This window comes from Vulpes vulpes, chromosome 2 (assembly GCF_048418805.1).
Source record: "Vulpes vulpes isolate BD-2025 chromosome 2, VulVul3, whole genome shotgun sequence".
NCBI classification, from domain to species: domain Eukaryota; kingdom Metazoa; phylum Chordata; class Mammalia; order Carnivora; family Canidae; genus Vulpes; species Vulpes vulpes.
The window spans coordinates 53,279,572-53,299,643 of record NC_132781.1 but is presented as its reverse complement, the minus strand read 5'-3'; the positions used below and the strand labels follow the sequence as shown (position 1 = coordinate 53,299,643).

At 43.7% G+C, this 20,072-nt stretch overlaps 1 protein-coding gene across 7 annotated transcripts in view; it reads left to right on the top strand.

Moving 5' to 3' along the window:
* The first annotated feature begins 57 nt into the window (after window positions 1-57).
* Window positions 58-20,072, top strand: part of FUBP3 (far upstream element binding protein 3) — a 53,692-nt gene continuing 33,677 nt past the window's right edge. For 3 of the 7 annotated variants that reach the window (XM_026009527.2, XM_072748354.1, XM_026009525.2), the window contains exons 1-2: window positions 58-239; window positions 14,255-14,360. In XM_026009527.2, coding sequence (XP_025865312.1) covers window positions 156-239; window positions 14,255-14,360 — 190 coding nt within the window. In that variant the 5' untranslated portion in view covers window positions 58-155. Of the gene's footprint in view, window positions 240-1,115; window positions 1,884-14,254; window positions 14,361-20,072 lie in introns of all 7 variants that reach the window. The other 4 variants (XM_072748355.1, XM_072748353.1, XM_026009526.2 and 1 more) reach the window with 3 other exon arrangements.

Below are 20,072 nucleotides of genomic sequence, written 5' to 3'. Positions count from 1 at the left end.
CCGCCCCACAGACACGGCTCCTCTAGCGTCGAGCGTCCCGGCTTCCCTTCCGCCGGAAGTGGGGCGACTTTCCCTTTCCGGCTACGGGTCCCCAAGCGGAGCTGGAGGCCGGACGGGGGAGCCGAGCGGCGGCGGCGGCGGCGGCGGGGGCGGTAATGGCGGAGCTGGTGCAGGGGCAGAGCGCTCCGGTGGGGATGAAAGCCGAGGGCTTCGTGGACGCCCTGCACCGGGTCCGGCAGGTACGGGCGCGGCCGGCTGGCGGGAGCACGGGACCCCGAGGCGGGGCTGGGCCGGGCCCGATGGGAAGGAGGGGGTCGGGCCTGGGGGCGGGAGGCTGCCTGGGCTGACGCCTCAGCCGGGCTTGGCCTTTTCTTGGGGCTCCTGGAGCCGGGAGGAGCGGAGGGATGAGGCGCCACCGCGAGGCCCAGGCCCAGCCAGTCGAGCGGCTCTCCTAGGTGCAGCCGCTGGGGAAGGGTTTGCCCGGGTCGCTCGGCCCGGCGCCGGGGCTGGACCTGCAGGGCAACCAGCGTGGGCTTCCGAGCTTGACGAGGGGTGGGGACTGGGGAGCTCACGGGGATGACCCGACTATAGACAGAAAGTGGCCGTCCCAGGCCCTGAGCTTCTTAAAACTTGGAAAACATCGTCTTTGGACTTCCTGTATTTGGAGGGTGGAGTGAAAGGAATTCGAGGGTATTTTAGTTTTGAAGTTACTTTTGGAGAAGGGGAAGAGGAAGATGTTAAATAGGTATGGGTGGTCCACAAGATGTAGACCCTTACAGGCCAATAGTTTCCTCCCTCGGGGAGAAGGTGATATGGACTCAACCTCATGGTGAAACCATCTGACAGTGTCGTGCATTTTGCCAGAGTTAAATGAGTTGGGTTTCTCGGAGGTTGCAGGCTTCCCTGGACCTGCCAGAAATACTCTGGCTTCTGGCATGGTGCTTAGAGCATAACATGCCCTTGTATTGTGTATAAAACTTACGAGTTAGCTCTGACACTTAAAACCTTTTCTGCTGAGTATCTTATATTCATCATCTCTCCCTATTTAATTGTAGGCGTACTAACTGACACTTTAAAAGTTGGGCCATAACTAATTACTGCTTGATTCCTAACAGAAAGCCACAGGACTCATTGTATTAGAAGAAGGTCTCCACTTGGTCGCTTGAAGATATGGTCTTTACATCTCTTTCCAGTATTCCAGGGGAGGGAACCCTACCTGTTTCCCAGATACTGACTTTTCATTTTAATACTGATGCTCCTATAGACATTATATTGGATCCCAGAACTTTCCAAACCTGTGGTTCCACCTAAAATTTTATCTGATGACTTGTAACTTACTGCCTAGGCGTCAACCAGTACAGTAGTGAGTATCCATCTTACTTAGACTTCAGAGCTAACCAGTGGCTGTAATGGATGAACATGCCATCCAGCTCCCCTTCTACCACTCTGCTTGCCGGCGTGTTTCACTACTCTCCTCTACAGTACAGGGTCCTGAACCTTGTTTCTCACTGGCTACTAATATGTAATGGCTTTCGCTTTGTGCTGATTTGTGACAATCACCTGTTGGCCTTCTCTATCCAGGAAGAATTATAGTCACTATCCTAAAGAGCTCAGATCCTCAGTTTGCAGAAGGCCTGTAGTTGAACATAAAATGAATTTTGAACTATTGAGAAGACTTTCTGTTTCTCTTGAGCCAGTGGTTGAACTCATATTCTTGGACAACCTGCTCAAGAGGGAGGGAGACCCTCTGTTAAATGCTGACCTAATGTGGATTGTTGAAGCAGTGGTGTTTACTACTAGCAAAGAAAACTTCATTGGAAATGTTCCCAGCTCTGAAATGCACCATTGACTGGAGCAGTAATAAGCCCAATGGAGACAGTGCTGTAAGTGTATTACTTCTGAATATTAACAGCTGGAGGTCGATACTATCTCCAAGGATTTGATGGCCTTTAAAAACTAAAGAAAAAAAAAACAGGTTTGTGGGTAATTTTAGGTTTATTTATAGATTCACATTGGGCAAGAATGGGATATTAGAAATTGAAACTGTTGTATGCTTTATAATAGAGCTCACCTCAAAGGGTCTCCTATTATTGGGGCATCTGGATGATAAAGTTTCTACTTTACTGTATACACAGCATGTTGCAGAAATGTGCTTTTTTTCTCTACAGTAACTGGAAATAAAAGACAAGGTATTTCTATATTTCAATGATTGCAAAGCTTCCCCACCACCAGCTCCCTTACGTTACCTCACAAGCACCAGCAGTGGTCTAGGAAGCCCTCAAGAGTTTGTCAGGGAGCAGTAAGCTGTCTTGTGCTCAGTTTATCTGGAAGATCACAACAGAGTCCAAATTGACCCTGCTGGGATTTGAACCTGCAGTTTCTATTAAGTCTGGTATGTGGAGCCCAGTACCTAATCCACTAAGCTTCTTGCCTGGCATCTTGAAGTTTCCTGCATATTTTTTGGACTCTTTCAAACAAAAGAGCCAGTTGTTACTCTTAGTTCACTCTGAGCATGGTATTCCTAGATCAAAAGGGAGTCAATGAAGATGTCATGTAAAATTTAAAATTTTCCCTAGTAGCATGAAGTTCAGTGAGTTAATAGTGTGCATGGCACAAGCAAATAATACAACCATCCTATAGGGAAGTATACGAATGTAGAAGTGTGGTCTGATTCAGTCTCATTGATGAGGATCTAAGACTGCTAGGTATTAAAACATGTTCAGTTCTCCAAGTCATTGGTGGGTCAGCTCTAAACTCCTCATTTAGAGAGAGCAGGATCCTATTAAGGGTAAGATGTGGGCTCAAAGCCAGAACAGGCGAGGTCATCCTGTTCTGTATCCACACACTTTTACGCTGTCTAGGTTACCAGAGGACTTCACAGAAATTATGGATAAGTAGATACAACTCTGTTCTGTTTGGTTTGATTTTTTTTTTTTTTCTAAAAACAAAAATGTTCCCGGAAAGTCTGCTGCCAGTGGGTCAGTAGCATCGGTCATGTAGTGTGCGCATTTGCATGTTGACAGTGTAACACCACAGTGTGTTATGTGTGCCTAGTAGCTTTCCCCAGGTTGGACCAGCTGTCTGCAAGTCATCACCTAAATAGAAGTTCTCTTGCCTAACTGCTAACACTTTTCAGGACTTTAAGCCCCTGTTTTGATCTGGACCTAGTCAGTGCCTCTGTTGAACAACTCCAGGGGATTCTGTTCACATAAATAGAGTGTAATCGGTGCTGTTGGAGTTGGGCATCGTGGTGGCTCAGCACCCAAATGATTGTGACCAAGCCCCTATAGAATCAATAGGAAATAACCTTTTGACAGTTCTGTAGGCCCAGAAGCTATTCTTTACCAGCTCTTTTTTTTTTTGAGAAATGTTCATTGGCTGGTATGTCAGAATTTCCTTGCTGCTCCGTGAATGCCCCTAGTACTGCCATCTCATACTCTGAGCCTAAGCAATGGATGATTTGGCATGTATGCTGTGTACACACAAAAAATTGCCTTTATGAGAATGTGCATCCACCATTAAAAGAAAAAGCCTTTGTTCATTGGCTCTTGTTCACTCCCTGAGACTGCCTTTGCTTCCTTAATACATGATGCTTCTGACTCATGGCAAGTGTGCTGACAGCTCCATTGGTTTCAGCTGTATGCCACGGAGATTATCTCCTGCCCACCCAGTTTGAGTAGCTCAAGTCATTTTGGGAGGGACTAACTTATGAAGGTACATTCATTTTTGCTTTCTCAGACACTCAAAGAAAACCAGTATTTGCAGGAGATCTCTGGTCTGCTCCTGTAGCTTTTCTTTGTTAGGACCCAGTAGAGTGCCCTGTAAAGAGCAAGTCCTTATTAAAGGGATTTGGTGATGTGACTGAGCCCATTTGGCTCACCACTTTCATAGGAGTGCTAAACTTCCTATGTAGTATTGAAAAGTAGATAGTAAATGCACAGTATGTTCCACTGTATGTTTCTCAGGTTTTCCTCATTTTCATGGGAGACTTCATCTTTCTTTAAAACCTGATAGCCCGGGATCCCTGGGTGGCGCAGCGGTTTGGCGCCTGCCTTTGGCCCAGGGCGCGATCCTGGAGACCTGGGATCGAGTCCCACGTCGGGCTCCCGGTGCATGGAGCCTGCTTCTCCCTCTGCCTATGTCTCTGTCTCTCTCTTTCTCTCTGTGTGACTATCATAAATAAATAAAAAAAAAAATTAAAAAAAAAAAACCTGATAGCCCATATGTAGCATCAGACTTTGGTTTCTTCTAAAGTCCTATTTATCCTGTAGATGCCAATTTGCCTAGGCCAGAGTTCCTAAATTGGTGGCCCATGGGCTAGAGAAGACTCACAGTGGGCCTGCAGACATGCTTTTTTTTTTTCTTTTTTTTTTTTTTTTTACCTACACAGTGCCAGTACTTAGAAACTAGAATGATTTCACATGAAAATTGAGATCCCTAGCTTCTCCAGAAAATATCTGGCCACATTGCTCCCACCTTCTGGAATGGTAGTACTTGGCAGGAGCCATTGGGATGCCTATTTTTCCACTTCATCCTTTTCCAAATTGTTAGTCCATCATCTCTGGTTTTTATTTGAAATTTCTAATGGGTAAGAATGGTGTAGTGAGGGATCCCTGGGTGGCTCAGCAGTTTGGCGCCTGCCTTTGGCCCAGGTCGCAGTCCTGGAGTCCTGGGATCGAGTCCTGCGTCGGGCTTCCGGCATGGAGCCTGCTTCTCCCTCCTCCTGTGTCTCTGCCTCTCCTTCTCTCTCTCTGTCTCTCATAAATAAATAAATCTAAAAAAAAAAAAATTTTTTTTTTTAAAAGAATGGTGTAGTGAGATTTAGGAGACCTGAATCTCCTACAAGTAGCTGTCTGACCTGGGGCGGGGTGGGCCATTCCCAACACTTTGATCTATGGGTTTTCCTGGATCTTCCATGGAAAAGGGGTCATGGACAGATATGTTCGGGGATTTCAGGGTCAAGAAGAATTGGCTTCTTTTTTTTTTTTTTAATTTTTTTTTTTTTATTTTTATTTATTTATGATAGTCACACAGAGAGAGAGAGAGGCAGAGATACAGGCAGAGGGAGAAGCAGGCTCCATGCACCGGGAGCCTGACGTGGGATTCGATCCCGGGTCTCCAGGATCGCGCCCTGGGCCAAAGGCAGGCGCCAAACCGCTGCGCCACCCAGGGATCCCCAAGAATTGGCTTCTTTAATGCAGGACTTCTCAGAACCTTTAACATGCTTGTGTGTATTTAGTCCTACAGGAGTTTGGGATGTGTGTTGTAAATATCCTGAGCTTATGTAACTTCATACTGTCTTTTCATAAAACCAAGTCACAGTCTACAGATCACATTTCAGGAAATGCTGAGCTAGATAATCTCGATAGTTCCTTTGAGCCCTCAATCATTCCGAGCTGTTACCTAGCTGGATCTGGGGGGAAAATTGGCCATATCATATTGGTTCTTTTGCTTTCTGTTATATCAGGCATCTGTTCGAACTCCCCTCTCTTCAGCTTTTCTGTGTAATCCTTTTACTCAGTTAAAGAATCTCCTCTCTTGAAAATGTTTTGGAGTTTTGTTATAAAGACACTTGGGAAAGAATGCCAGTACTTCTTTTGGAGGCATAAACTATACTTTTATGCTCATACCAGCTGATAAATCACTTGCGAGACCGAATAGTGTTAATAGAAGTAGTGATTTGATTCAGATTGCCTGCTGTTATTTGAAGATCTGCTGACTCCAGGGCCTCCTGCTTGGATGCTGGGCAAGCTCAAAGACAAGACAGGTTTGCAACTGGTTTCATCGTATCATGGGATTCATCCTCATAACATCCAGGTGAAATAGGACAATGGTTATAATTCTCATTTTATATTTGAAAAATGATGAGCCAAAGGGAATAAAGCCATTTTCTCAGAGGCACATAAATAATATATACTGTTGTTCTTGGATCTCCATTTTTGCATTCTAAGGACTTGGTTCCTTCACAAAGATAGCTGGATAACTTTCCATCTCTGAGGCATCAGAATCTGAACAAAGGATCTAGGGTGTGCTGGTGGAATTAGCTGGGATGTAGGATAGAAAACAAGTGGACATGTCATCTTTGGGGCCCTTGGTGGAGGTCCCAGCTGGAGCAGTATTTCATCTTAGAGCTTCAGCTGGTCATCTTAGTATTTTTCCTTCAGATGGGCTTCTCTAGATCCACTTTAAATTTAGCAGACCTTTAAGGAGTACCACTTTGCTTTGCATTAGGGAAGTTGCATTTTAACTTCCGGGAACATGGACCTTTTTTAAACTCTTAAAACTTTGACTCTCACCTCAGGAATATTTAAATAGTTTTGTAAATTTCAAGAGGGTCATGAAATCTCTAAAGCTAAGCCCTGGAATTCCCAGTTATAAAACCTTTGTCTTCATGGTACTGAGGATTGAGACAGGTCAGCCATTTGGAGACCTCCCTATAGTGGGGAGACAGTATAACCAATGACTTTTTCGGTGAGATACATTATTTAGTGGTAGTTTATTATTTTATTTTATTTTATTTTTTAGGGATGAAGATGGGGTTTGCTTTTTATTATAAAAGAAAAAGTAACACCTTGGGAATCTTAACAATGGAAAGGAGCATCTCACACTCAGAATAGACACCAGGATACAAAATGACAAGTGTTCTGACTCCAGGGCTGTCCCCATGTCCTTCATAGAGCAGAGATATGAAGGAGACAGCCAAAGCAAACGGTGATTCTGTAAAAACGAAGACTCAGAAAAACCCTATAACAGGATTAAAATCTAAACTTCTGTTTTGCTTTTTAAAAAATTTTAATATATCAAAAGGCCTGCTTTAGTGACATGCTAGTCCCATCAGAAAATAATCCCAATAACCCCTTGTCAGTAACATGCAAGTTGACCAGCCAACTCTTTATTTCTAATTTAGTGGTAGTTTATAAAGTGCTTTGCCAACACGGAGAAGGGAATATTTAACTCTCCCCAAATGTGGGTGGCATGAAGCTGTCCTGAAAAGCTACTGTGAAGAACTGTGCCTTATTTGATTGGCATGTAGAATTCCTTGTTTTGGTTAATGCCAGTAAATAGGGCAGGATCAGCTGGGGCCCCATCTCTAATGACAACAATAGCTGGCATTCATTGAGCCCCTGTTGCACTGGATGCCAAGCAAGGAGTCCATATATGTTCTCTCATTTGATGGTCACAAAATCCCCAGGGGATAGTACAGTAGTTCCCCCCCACCCCCCATCTGTGGTTTTGCTTTCCAGGTTTTCAGTTACCCATGGTCAATCGCAGTCCGAAGCAGTTGATCTCCTCCTGACATAGTCAGAAGGTCAATAGTAGCCTAACAGTACTTCACAGCCTCTCTGCCACTCATCTCACATTATCACAAGAAGAGCAAGTGCAGTACATCTTGATAGAGACACCACATTCACATAACATTTTTTATGGTGTATTGTTATATTGTTTTTTTAATTCTTAATCTCTTACTGTACCTAATTTGTAAGTTAGACTTTATCATAGGCACGTATGTATAGGAAAAAACATGATACACATACGGTACCATCCGTGGTTTCAGGTGTCCAGAGTCTTGGGATGTATCCCCCATGGATGGGGATGGGGGGCAGCTACTGTACAGTGAAGTGCTTATTAAGACTTTTGATTCAAGGTGCCTAGGGTGGCCCTGTCAGTTAAGCATCTGCCTTCAGCTAAGACCATGACCTCAGTGGCTTGGGATCAAGCCCCACGTTGGGCTCCCTGCTCAGCGGGGAGCCTGCTTCTCTCCCTCTCCCTATACCCCTACCCCTGCTCATGTTCTCTCTCACTATCTCTCTCTCTCTCTCTCTCTCTCTCTCTCTCTCAAATAAAATAAAAATCTTAAAAAAAAAGAAAAAAGAAAGACTTTGGATTCAGCCCATGTGAGTTCATGTTCTGGTTCTGCCACTTAACTAGCTTAGCAATTGGGCAAGTTCTCTAACTTCTTTAAGCCTTAGTTTCTTCATCTGGAAAATGGAGGTCATTGGTGGTTGTAATGATTTTTTTTTTTTAATAGCTAATATTAGAAGTTAGGTTCCCCTTGGGAGGTGGGGTAGGTAGTGATTAAAGGGGTTACAAAGCAGATTTGGGGGCCCCACTAATGTTCTGTGTCCTGATCTTGATGCTGGTTATACAAGTATTTTAGTGTGGGGACATTCAGTGAGCTGTAAACTTATGATCTGTGTACTCTTCTGTATTATTATTATTATTATCCAATAAAAGATTAAAATAGCCAACATTTCTTATTTCTTACCATGTGCCCAGTATTATTCTGGGTGCTTTACATTGTTGTCTTATTTATCCCCATGGATACAATTCCAGGCAGATGGGCTCCCAATCCCCCACTGAGAAGAGTAGATACTTTATAAGGTCACTGTGGAGATGAACAGAGGACGCCATCAGGCATTTAGCAAGTGTGCAATAAGTCTGTTACACTGCTCTCCTCATTGTGACCTCTTAGATAAAGGGAAGCAGAACTTGCTCCTTCCTATGTACCATGACTCCAGAAACTGCCGTCTGGGACTTCATCTCAGCCCCTGGGCTCAACTGCTCGAGTGACATACTGGATCTTTCTGCTGTGGGCAGCAGAGACTTTCCGTCCAGCCCATGTGTTCTCCAGGGCCTAGGCAGGGTCACTCAGGTGACTTTGAAGCAGAGGTTCCCAGGAAGCAAGTTAGGTTCCTGCTCCCTAGGTGGTGTGAGCCTTCACTTCTGCTTCTTGGATCCATGAGAATCAACAATAGCTATGTTTAATAGTATGGACATGGTATGTGGATGACTTGGCATTCAGATGGCTTTACCTGTTTCTATTCAGTATAATGTTTTAATAAATGTAGAGCCATGGAGATACTTAGAGCTTCCCCTCGGATTTACAAGGTGAACTGGTTCGATTATGAAACTTATCAGAGAATTTTAGTTGCAAAAATGTGCACTGGAAATAATTACTATGTTTAATGATTTGTGTACCACTTTTATGATTTTTACCATATCATTGAATACTCAGCATTTATTTACTTACTAAATCTTTTTAAAATTTAGATTTATTTGAAACATTTTTAAAAAGGAAACTAAATTGGGCAGCCCCAGTGGCTTAGCGGTTTAGCGCCGCCTTCAGCCCAAGGTTGTGATCCTGGATATGGGGATCGAGTCCCATGTTGGGCTCCCTGCATGGAGCCTGCTTCTCCCTCTGTGTCTCTGCCTCCCTCTCTCTCTGTCTCCATGAATAAATAAATAAAATATTTTTTAAAAAATATAAATAAAAGGAAACTAAATCACTATTGTGAGTGAAAAACTGCGATGCGTAGAAGGTAACTAAGAAACATTATATACATGTACATAAAAGTTTAAATAAATGTAAAAAACATGTAATATATACATAACCGTAAAAAGATTTATCCATGCACCTCCCAAAAATGCCTGCATATTTTTCCTTGGAAAACACTGGTTTAGTCTGTCCCTGCATTTTATAGGTGAGTACCCCAAGGAGCAAGGCCATTGAAGGTCTTGCCCAAGGTCATAGACCAGAAGAGCTGGCTGGAAAACCAGGACCCTTGACTGAATCCTGGTTCAGTGATCACCTCCCCCTTGTTTCCACCAACTATTCAGAGTCGAGGTCAAATGTCTGCAATGCTGATTTATAGTTCATCAATTATGGTGCCTAAAATAGCACAGGTAGTAAGATAACTGATTTTCCTCCTGGCTTCTCCCCCCACCCCCGCCCCGCCCAAAAAAAGGGGGGGGAAGGGAATTGAGTAGTAAAAGAATCAGTAGCAAAGTCCCCTCAAGGTAAGGATCCAAATGGCTTTGGTTTTGTTGGACTATCCTGGCTTCAGTGACAACTCATTGTTTTCTGGCCTACACCATTAATAGCTGAGAATGTACCTCACTTCCCTTGTGCATCTACCCTCAGAGTGATCAGTTACGATATGAGGAATTGCTTGAGCTCTATGCCCTGGAAGTCATTAGGTTTTAAGTCCTGGGGAAATGAGATATGTTTAAATAGAGTATTAAGTGGAAGAAGGGAGATGCCTAGTGCTGTGGATAATAGCATAGGCTAGAACTGGGCAGGCTGGGCTTAAATAGGGCTCCTGCCACTTAGGAGATGTGTGACTATGTACAGGGCACTCAGCTGCTCTGAACCCCACTTTTCGTTGTCTGAAAATGGAAATAATACCAACCCCCTAGAGAATCATTGTAAGGAATAAATAAGATAGCATATTTAAAATGCTCTTTGAGGGGTGCTTGAGTGACTCAGTTAAGCGGCTGCTTTTGGCTCAGGTCATGATCCCAGGGTCCTGGGATAGGTCCCTGAGCCCAACATCCTGTTCCCTGCTCAGCGGGGAGTCTGCTCCCTCTCCCTCTGCTGCTCCCCCTACTTGTGTGCACGCCCATGTGTGCTCTCTCTCAAATATCTTTTTTAAAAAAAGTCTTAACTGGGGAACGCCTTGGTGGCTCAGTGGTTAAGCACCTGCCCTTAGTTCAGGGTATGATCCCAGAGTCCTAGGGTCAAGTCCCACATCAGGCTCCCTATAGGGAGCCTGCTTGTTCCTCTACCTATCTTTGCCTCTCTGTCTCTCATAAATAAAAAATAAAAATAAATAGAAAGTCTTTTTTTTTTTTTAAGATTTTATTTATTCACGAGACACACAGAGGCAGAGACACAGGCAGAGGGAGCAGCAGGCTCCATGCAGGGAGCCTGATGTGGGACTCAGTCCTCGGTCTCCAGGATCAGGCCCTGGGTTGAAGGCAGTGCTAAACCGCTGAGCCACCGGGCTGCCCTAAAAAGTCTTTTAACTGTTAAATAAATAAAATGCTCTTCGCACAGTAAACAATCACTAAATTTTAACTCATTATTTTTGTAGACTTCTACAGTCATTTCTTAAAACAAGGCTGGGGGTGCCTAGGTGACTCAGCTAAGGATCTGACTCTTGATCTCAGCTCAGATCTGGATCTCAAGATTGTGAGTTTGTCAAGCCCCCGCATTGGGCTCCACAGTGTGGAGCCTATCTGAAAAATAGATAAGGTTGCATTTGTATAATGAAAGAATACATTGTTTCTTTACACAATATTGTTAATACGTACAATGTACTATCCATGTAAATTACAATATAACTGTATATTGTTAAACTATTTAACATTTGTTTAGCCAGGGTTCAAATGTAGTCTGACAACTTCAGAGCTACACCTCTTAATCAACTAGTATGTACTGCTTTTCTCTTCGTGGAAATTTCCCAAATTACAGATAACTGAAGTAAATATGACTTAAGAACAAATCTTGAAAGCCTCAGCCTTTAATCAAATTCAGGAACAGGAAACTATTGTAACATTTTTAGTGTATCAGCTTTGGGGAAAAAATGACGTTCCAGCAACATGCAGAACATACTGTGTAAACTATAAAGAAGGCCAAAGACTTAGGAATAACATTCTAATTACTTTGGAAGCAAGGAAAAAGCTGGAAGCGAAGAGATATCGGAAAGAAGCAGGCAACTCCTAATGTTGAGTTGATGTTTTGGGATTCAGTGTTTCTGAGTGACTTGATGTGCATGCTGTTGGGGAAGTCCACTGATAGTCACGAGCCCTTATACTCCTTTCTTTGTACTTTGGGGTCATCTTCACCATCTGCTGGGAACATTTGGGGCCATGTTTAGAAGTAACTGAGCCAGTTATTCTGAAAACCCCCACATCAGTTATTTACCACTCAGTTTATTGTGGCAGATGAAAGAGTCCCCGTGGGGCACAAGCCACGGCAGTGTTCTTACCTTTTAATCTACGTACTTTTCCAGCTAGCCTTAAAGGTAACTTTTGTGTCTTAAGTAAGTAGCCAACCGCCACAAACATCCAAAACAAATATGGAAAGTAAGATTACAAATCAGCAGCAGAATGGTGTTAGGCAGACTCATACAGTATTTTGTTTTAGAGCAAGTGGCCTCTTGGTTATAAAAGGTTGGGTTTCTAACAGCAATCTTAGTATTTTAATTGTTTACTACTAATATTTTTAAGCAACTATCCAGGGTACCATCTTCGCTAGCCTGGATAGGGATGGGCAGACTTTAAAGGCCTCTGTAATAAATGACATGTATAGGCATTGTACACCATATGGTTCGACAGTTTCTCAACCAAAAAATATGTGTAGCTGTACTCTAATGAAACTATTTACAAAAGCAAGAGGTTCACCAGCCATAATTTGCTGACCCCTGACCTAGAATATCTCCTAAATGGTCTTCCTACTCTTGTCTCTTTAGAATCTATTTTCCTCGTCAAGGGGATATTTTGAAAACATAAGCCAACATGTTACTTACCCTAGTATGCCTTTAAGTTGCTTCCTATAAAATCCAAGTCCTTACCGTGACCTAGAGTCCTAGGGCACCTATGTTCTGGAACACATCTAGTTCCCTGAGTGCCATTGACTTCTCTCCTCTGGGCTCATACCTACCAGGCTGGCTTCTGCCTCAGGGCCTTTGTTAGGCTGTTCCCTTTGCCTGGAATACTCTTCCTCAGATTTTTGTATAGCTAGCTCCTCATCTGTTAGGTCTTAGATCATATGACCTAATGTGATCCCAGGGACCTTCCCTGATCACCCTGTTTCTTTTTTTTTTTTTTTTTTTTATCACTCTTTCAAGTAGCTCTCCAAAGGGCTTGATGTTATTATCTTCTTTTATTAACATAATGCTTTTCACCACCTGAAATTGTCTGTTATTGGCTAGTTGTGTATCTGCTACTCCCTCCTGATTGCTGACTCAGAGAGTAGGGCCTGGTTATTATTGTGGTTTGGGGGTTTTTGTTTGTTTTGTTTGTTTTGTTTTTGTTTTTGTTTGTTTGTTTTAGAGAGAGAGAAGGAGTAGGGGACTGGCAGGGGGAGAGAGGGAATCTTAAGCAAGCTCCACACCCAGTGCAGAGCCTGATACAGGGCTCAGATCTCATAACCCTGAGATCATGACCTGAGCTGAAATCAAGAGTCAGGTACTTAACCAACCGAGCCACTCAGGTGCCCTGGGTCCTGGGGTATGCTTGTTCACCACAGGAACCCCAGTGCCTACAACAGAGCCCAGCATGTAGTAGGCACTTAACACTGGTTTGGATGAGTTGCCTTGTTTTATTTTGTGAGGTGCTTTCTAGTATACAAAGCTCCTTTGTGTTGAGAGTTATGTTGTTCACTTTCCCCAAACTCTGCAGCAGGTGATGGAGAACCCAGAAGATCTCATGCAGAGGGGAGAGAGGGCTTGCCCAACACCACAGAACTACTAAGCCGGAGGGAGAGACCTGACCCCGGATCCCTGACGTTTTAAGTCCTGCTTTGGGGTTTCAGTGTCATGATTGTCTTTGGTTAGTTGTTGTTTAAGACCATTTATGTTGGTCTCAGAAGGTCTCAGACTTCTCGGCACATTTGGACAAGCTCAGCAGAACTACCACTGAAGACTCAGCTCTGTGGGACAGCACTTCTATCTGCCCTTTAACCCACCCCTACATATTAAGCTTAACTTAGGGACTAACATCAAGAGCAGTGGCTGTAAACATTCTTATGATTAAATGAAAGAGTTGATTTATCATGAAGATCACATTTAATTTTCCAGTGAGAACAAAGTAGATAAATAATTTCCACATAGCCTTTGTTTCTGGAGAAAAATGCTGCAATAGCTATGTGATAATTTTTAACTGATAAACATTAAAATTTGAAATAGCTCTCAGAGGTTATCTCACTTTTTCCAGTGCAGGAATCCTGAAGTAGTCTGGACAGACGGTCATCTCCCTCCTGTTTGGATGCTTCTAATGAGGAGCAGCTCACTATTTTAGATCTCCATAGATGACATCATCACTTTATAGGCATTGAAGTTACGGGATGGATGTCTTCCTAACGAGTCATCATGTTTGAGCAAACACATCCTTTTAAAGAGTGTTGGGGAGCTTGTTTCTTAAGGGGATCCTGTGATAAAAGCTTTTGAACAAAGTTCGTCATTTGTTGGCCTGCTTTTTTTTTTCTGTATTTTAAATGATGACTTAAAAATACTAATTTGTAGAAGATAAATATTTGGAAGTATCTTATTTCTAAAGACATTTTTGTTCAGGCCAGAAGTGAATTCAGTTAGCAGTGAAAATTGTATGTTCCCTTGGTGACAGTGCCTTACATTAATCTAGGTCAGGGGGAGAAATGGGATCAAGGCCTTTTAAAAGGACTCTCTCATCTTTCTCCCTCACATGGAGCCAGGATTTGTTACTGAGTATTTAAATCTGATTCTCTCTGTAGATTGCTGCTAAAATTGATTCAGTTCCTCACTTGAATAATTCCACACCTCTAGTGGACCCCTCTGTGTATGGATACGGTGTACAGAAACGGCCCTTGGATGATGGAGGTAAGTTGCAGTAAATATCTTTACCTTTCAGATGGTAGTGAACCTGCCAGTTAAGTTGTTGGAGTTGGTGTCAGCCATTTCCTTAACAGCTCTCCCTAGTGTTTTTCTGAAGAGGAACAGTTGAGGGGACATGTGGGGGAAGATTTTCCTCCCGCAATTCTCCAGCATTTGAGTTCTTATTTGCCTTGATAATACAGGAATGTTTTCAGCTGGGCTCTAAGGTAAAAGACTCGCTTGGCCTTTTGCGTGTCAGCTTGGAAGTAATTTGACTTATTTGAGGATTTTGTTTGATTTTAGCCCTCTGTTCTTCAAACACCCATGTGGAAATCGAAGTTCCCACTTTTCTCCAAAGAAAAGCTAAGATGTGGTTCATGGCCCTGAGGAAGCTGTGGCCATATCCTGACTTTATAGGGAAGGGGGTGGTGACCTTTCCTACAGTCTGCTGAGATTTTCACCACTCCCACTTAGGACACGCTCTCTCTAGAAGCGCCATCTTTCATTCATTTGTATGTTACTTTGTTGGTTTATGTCTATATTTTAGCCCACTTAGAAGTGCCTGTCACCAGCACTCTTGGCAAAGAGTATATCTGTCAGTTGTGTTTGTACAGAGAACTTGGATCTCTGATCACATTTTGTGTCTGTAAAGTATGACTATAAAGGGGAATCTGAAATGTACTAGTTTGTACCTGAATATACATAACAGTGGGTGAGCCAGCATCTTCTGTGCTTCTGGCCATCTGCATGTGGACCCAACCATGTGTGTATGCACATATTTCTACAATATAGTATTAAATGGAAAAAAATCAAAGTGTATCGCAGTATATACGATGTAATTTCCTTTTCCAAAAAAAAGTGCACATTTTGATGTATGTAGAAAAAAATGTAATGTGACATGACTGGTTTCTCAAGTCTCTAAGAAGATCCTAAAAGGGGAGATCGCCGTTGTTTTTAAATATGGTAACCTTTTTGGAATATTGTATGGGTCACAGCATGAAGACTTTAAGGGAACTGCGTTCATTTGGATGTAAAAGTTCTTATCTACTTAAAGGAACTGTTTATGAACGCACACACACAAAATCTACTGTAGGGCCATTGGAGCTAAGGTGACCTTTTAAACTGCTACTCCAAAATGGTACCCTGTGATCTTTTTTTTTTTCTGTGATCTTTTTATATTTGGCGTTAGTGATTTCTTAGAGGAAATATGACTGATTGCATTATCTGCATTTTTGCCGACATGAAAAACTGTAATGCAGAGTGACCTTTTTACCTTTTCAGGGCAATCATGCTTTGGTTCCTCTTATGGAACATCGATATAAAAATAAAACTTAAATTGTCTGGCTCTGAGCACATGCCCCGGTAATGGACAGTCCCTCTGGCCCACTGTTTCCAGAAATCATGATCAATACCTTTCACAACTCCCCGCCCTGCTTGCACCCCCCACGTGGCGGGAAGTGTAAAACCTGTGTGCACACAGAACAGGCAACCACTGTGTCCTTTGCATAAAGAGCGCCTAGGAAAAAAAAAAAAAAGGCGCCTAGATATTTGCAAATGGAACCACTGGCACCAGACAGACTTTTTTCTCCCATTAGTCCTCTGTACACCTATTTGAAAGAAATTCGTAAAAGTCTCTGAGTTTATCAATAAAGAGACCTCAGGAGCAGGCAGATGTAGCTAGTGAGTCAAGAGTAAGTCCAGAATCTCACTTGGAACTCCTGATCATTATTCTGTTGTGCATTTTCACCTCTGTCTTGAGAACTCTAATTTTTTTCCATGGCTGTCTTTGAGGGACTGAGTCCTGAGAATCTGAAAATGAACGTGGTTTCTCTATTTCTTCCTTCTAAATATGAAGCCTAGTTACAGTAGGGAAGAACTTAGAAAGAACCTTTCTGTCTGGGGCCAGCTCTCCATCTTACACAACAGACTGTGCATAAAGAATGAGAAGCTTCCCTCAGGCTTTTTACATTAGATGTAACAGTGTGGTAGCTAATCCTCTTCAGTTGAGCACCTTCCCAACAACAGAATTATGCAAGTTGTTTTTCTCCAAGTTGGTCTCTGCCTGTGCCATGGGAGATGTTCCACCAGAGATGTGCTGTTGAGTTCAGAGAGAACTCTAGGTGATGGATCAGGTCCGGGGCAGGCGGAGGTTGTCTTCTGCCAGGGATAATAAGGTCACTGGGCCAGTCCTCTTCTCTTGGATAAATAAACATGTGAATAAATAGGTCCTGTCAAGGGCAGTGATGTTCATGGTTACCTGACAGCTTCCTGGGGGTCACAGTCCTGCTGTCTGTGAGATGAGAGTTTGGAAAAGCAGAAACAAACAACAGGCAGGAATTCCTGCACTTTTTTCTGAGCAATAAAGATTTCTAAAGGCTTTGCAGTTTCTGTTTGGTTTGGCTTGGGTTTTTTGACAGAAGTTCATCGGATCGCTTTGTTAGCAACATGAACTTTCTGACTTCCCTGGGAAACCAGGTTCTTTAACTTCTTGAGGGTTAAAGCTCAGTCCTCTAGAACTTTTGGAGGTGTTAGTCTGTTTAAAAGTGCCTCAACTCATAACTCAACCAGAGACAACCCTCAGAAGCCTCCAGGTGTCTGCAGGACATGGAGATTTGCAAACCAGTATCTGACTAGGAGGACAAAAACAAGTAAAATAAGGGAAAAGATTTGTTGCTCTTGTAGGAAGGGACTGGGTCAGTTGTGACCAGGGCAGTTTTGAACTGTCACATTGCCAGTTCGTGAGCCCGCTTGGAGCCCAGCAAGAAGGAGTCCAAGCCCGGCTTCCCTTGCCGCCTTGGTGCCCTGACCTAGGACGAGCCATCCCTCCACTGTCCTCTGCTTCAGGTCAGGTCATTGGAACTATTAGATCTTCAGGCTTGGCATGCACACTTCATAACAGCCCTTGAGGTGCACCCTGCTGATTTAGGAATCTTCCTGCTGGTCTCAGTGTGGAAGACAGCTTTTCCATCTGCTACTCTCTTCCTGCTATGGCTGAGGCCTTTCACTGAAGCCAGTCTGACCAGTTCCATTCCTCTGTTCTAAGACCTGTGGCAGCTTCCGGCAATGGGGGGGGGGGGGGGTGTCCAGCCCTTCCTAACCTGCCCTACTCTGCAATCCCCCACCCCTGCCCTCGTTCTGTGCTCTGCAGCAGCCTGGTCATCTGTTTCTTCTCTTTGCTCTTCCCGAAACCCATCCCATCTCCCAGCTCTTTACTGGCTAAGTCTTGTTTGGTCCTTGGGTCTCAGAATCGATGGGACATCTCCCAAGAACCTGTCCTCAGATTCCTCTTTTGACTTTCTTATTGCTTTGCCAGTTGCCACCTAGTGTCTTCTCTTGCCCCCTGTTCTTTTTCCCTCCACCTTTTCACATACCCACCTGACCAGAGAGTAAACAGATCATGTTCTTCTCTGAACTTCTGGAGCAGTCCATCTGTCCCCTTCCCAGGGCACATACCTGCTTTATTCTGCAGATACCAGGGTACGTCATGTGCATCTCTTGTGAGATTCTACAGGCTGCATTCCTGGAGACAGGCGCTTTCTTTCTCTACCTCCCTTATTCGGTAGATTAATAAATGCTTAATGCTCAAGTTCTTTTTCTTCATGGCCTATGATTAGCATTTAGAAAATTTTGTGGGGATCCCTGGGTGGCGCAGCGGTTTGGCGCCTGCCTTTGGCCCAGGGCGCGATCCTGGAGATCCGGGATCGAATCCCACGTCGGGCTCCCGGTGCATGGAGCCTGCTTCTCCCTCTGCCTATGTCTCTGCCTCTCTCTCTCACACTGTGTGCCTATCATAAATAAATAAATAAAAATTAAAAAAAAAAAAGAAAATTTTGTGAAAGGTAAGATCCAAATCAAAGAGAGTAGTATCTGCTAAGGGGTTTAGCCATGCAGATTTAACGTGAATTGGGGGTTAAAGGCCCATATGGTAAATTCTTTTAGACTTTAGCCCATATGGGCTCTGTTCCACTAACTCAGCTCTGCCATCAGAGTTTGAAAGCAGCCAGAGACAACAGAAGCACGAGAGCGTGGCTGTGCAGCTGGCTCTCAGGCCCTCCGTGTCTTTGGGGCATATGTACTACTGTCATAGATAGTAGTGCCCTTTCTAATGTTATCTTGATGGCATTCTTGGCGGGTGAAGGCAGGATTCTTGAGTGTGCTTCTCATATGAACCACTTACAGGAAGATTGGGACAGAGTATCGCTGTGGCCCTAGCCAAGTTCTGTTCCAGCACGTGTGGCCCAGGACAAAGAGAAGGAGAAAACAAGAATGAGGAGGGAAGATTTTTTTACATCCACATTTTGCAAGGGAGAAGAGGCCTGAAAGGTGCTGGTGCTGGGTAGTGGGGAGGGCCAGGGTTCTTGCTGCTGGGCAGCAGGGGTGTGTGGACCACTGCTGCCGGGCCCAGAGTCTCTGCTTTGAGAAGAGAGACTGAATCCTACACATTCTGGTACTGTCCCTGAAGCAGGAGGATGATGGAGGCTTCAGGGATGAGGAAGTAAAGACAGAACCTTAGTCCCTGAGGCCTTGGGGGACAGGACAGGGTGGGGACATAGGGTGATCAGGAGTATTGTCCAGCAGTAGCCTTCAAGCAGGAGGAGTAAAGAACCCAAGGTGGCGGGGATGGGGGCTCCAAGAGCCCTGTCTCAGCTCTTCTATTTCTGTGCCCCCTCGTCCCTAAAATGGATCTTTCTGAGAATTGGATCTGTGCTGGAGACACTTTTCCCTTCTGTACATGTCCCTTGCCACATTTTCTCTTGGTTACGGTGGCACATCTCCATTCTCTGATACCACAAGAGGCAGGAGTCCAGAATTCTGGGTGGGGAATCCCAAAACAACAAAGCATGGGAGTTTCAGTAAGAAATATTGAAGGGGACAGGATCTGATGTTGATTTTTATTCAGGAAGCAACTCATCACAGAGACTCACGTGATCCGCTCCTCCCCCTCTATCCATCTATCCATTCATTTTAGGATTGGAATTTAGAAGTGTGTGTGTAGTCATGTTGGGTGCATGTTAACATGTATGTGTGAGTTAGAAAAAGGAAATGAGATTTTTTTTGCCCCTGGCAAAGTGTGATCTGACGGGTTTAATAATTGGCTTAGCCAACTAGATAGGACATACAGTAGGTAGACATTATCCACAGAAATGAATGATCTAAATTTGCAGCATCGGTGTTAAAACAGAGATCCAACTGAAGCTCCTGTACAATACCTGTTGTGTTCTTTGTACCTGTTAATCTAAGGAAAACTTTGAGATGTCACATTAAAAGGGTATTTTTAGTTTTTCAAAAATCCTTTTAGGAAATGGGTGACCCAGAGTGGCTCTCTACCCAGGCTGGCTGTGAGACCCACGCAAGGAGCTTTTAAAAACACATCTGCTGGTACAGCCGCTCTAGAAAACTGACAAAACTAAGTAGGTACTCGCCCTTCAGCCCACAGTTAATAGCTGTTTATTTTCAAGAAACAAAAACCTGTCCACAGATCTTTGTAGCAGCTTTATTCGTAATAGATCCAAACTGGAAACCACCCAGATTACTTCAGCAGGTGAATGGCTAGCAAAATGGTATATCCATACAGTGGAACACTCCTCAGCAACAAAAGGAATAAACTATCCTTACATGCAACAATCTGGATGAATCTGCAGGTAATTCAGCTGAGTGAAAAAAGCCAATATCCAAAGGTTATATATCTTGGTGTGATCCCATTCATTTCACATTTTT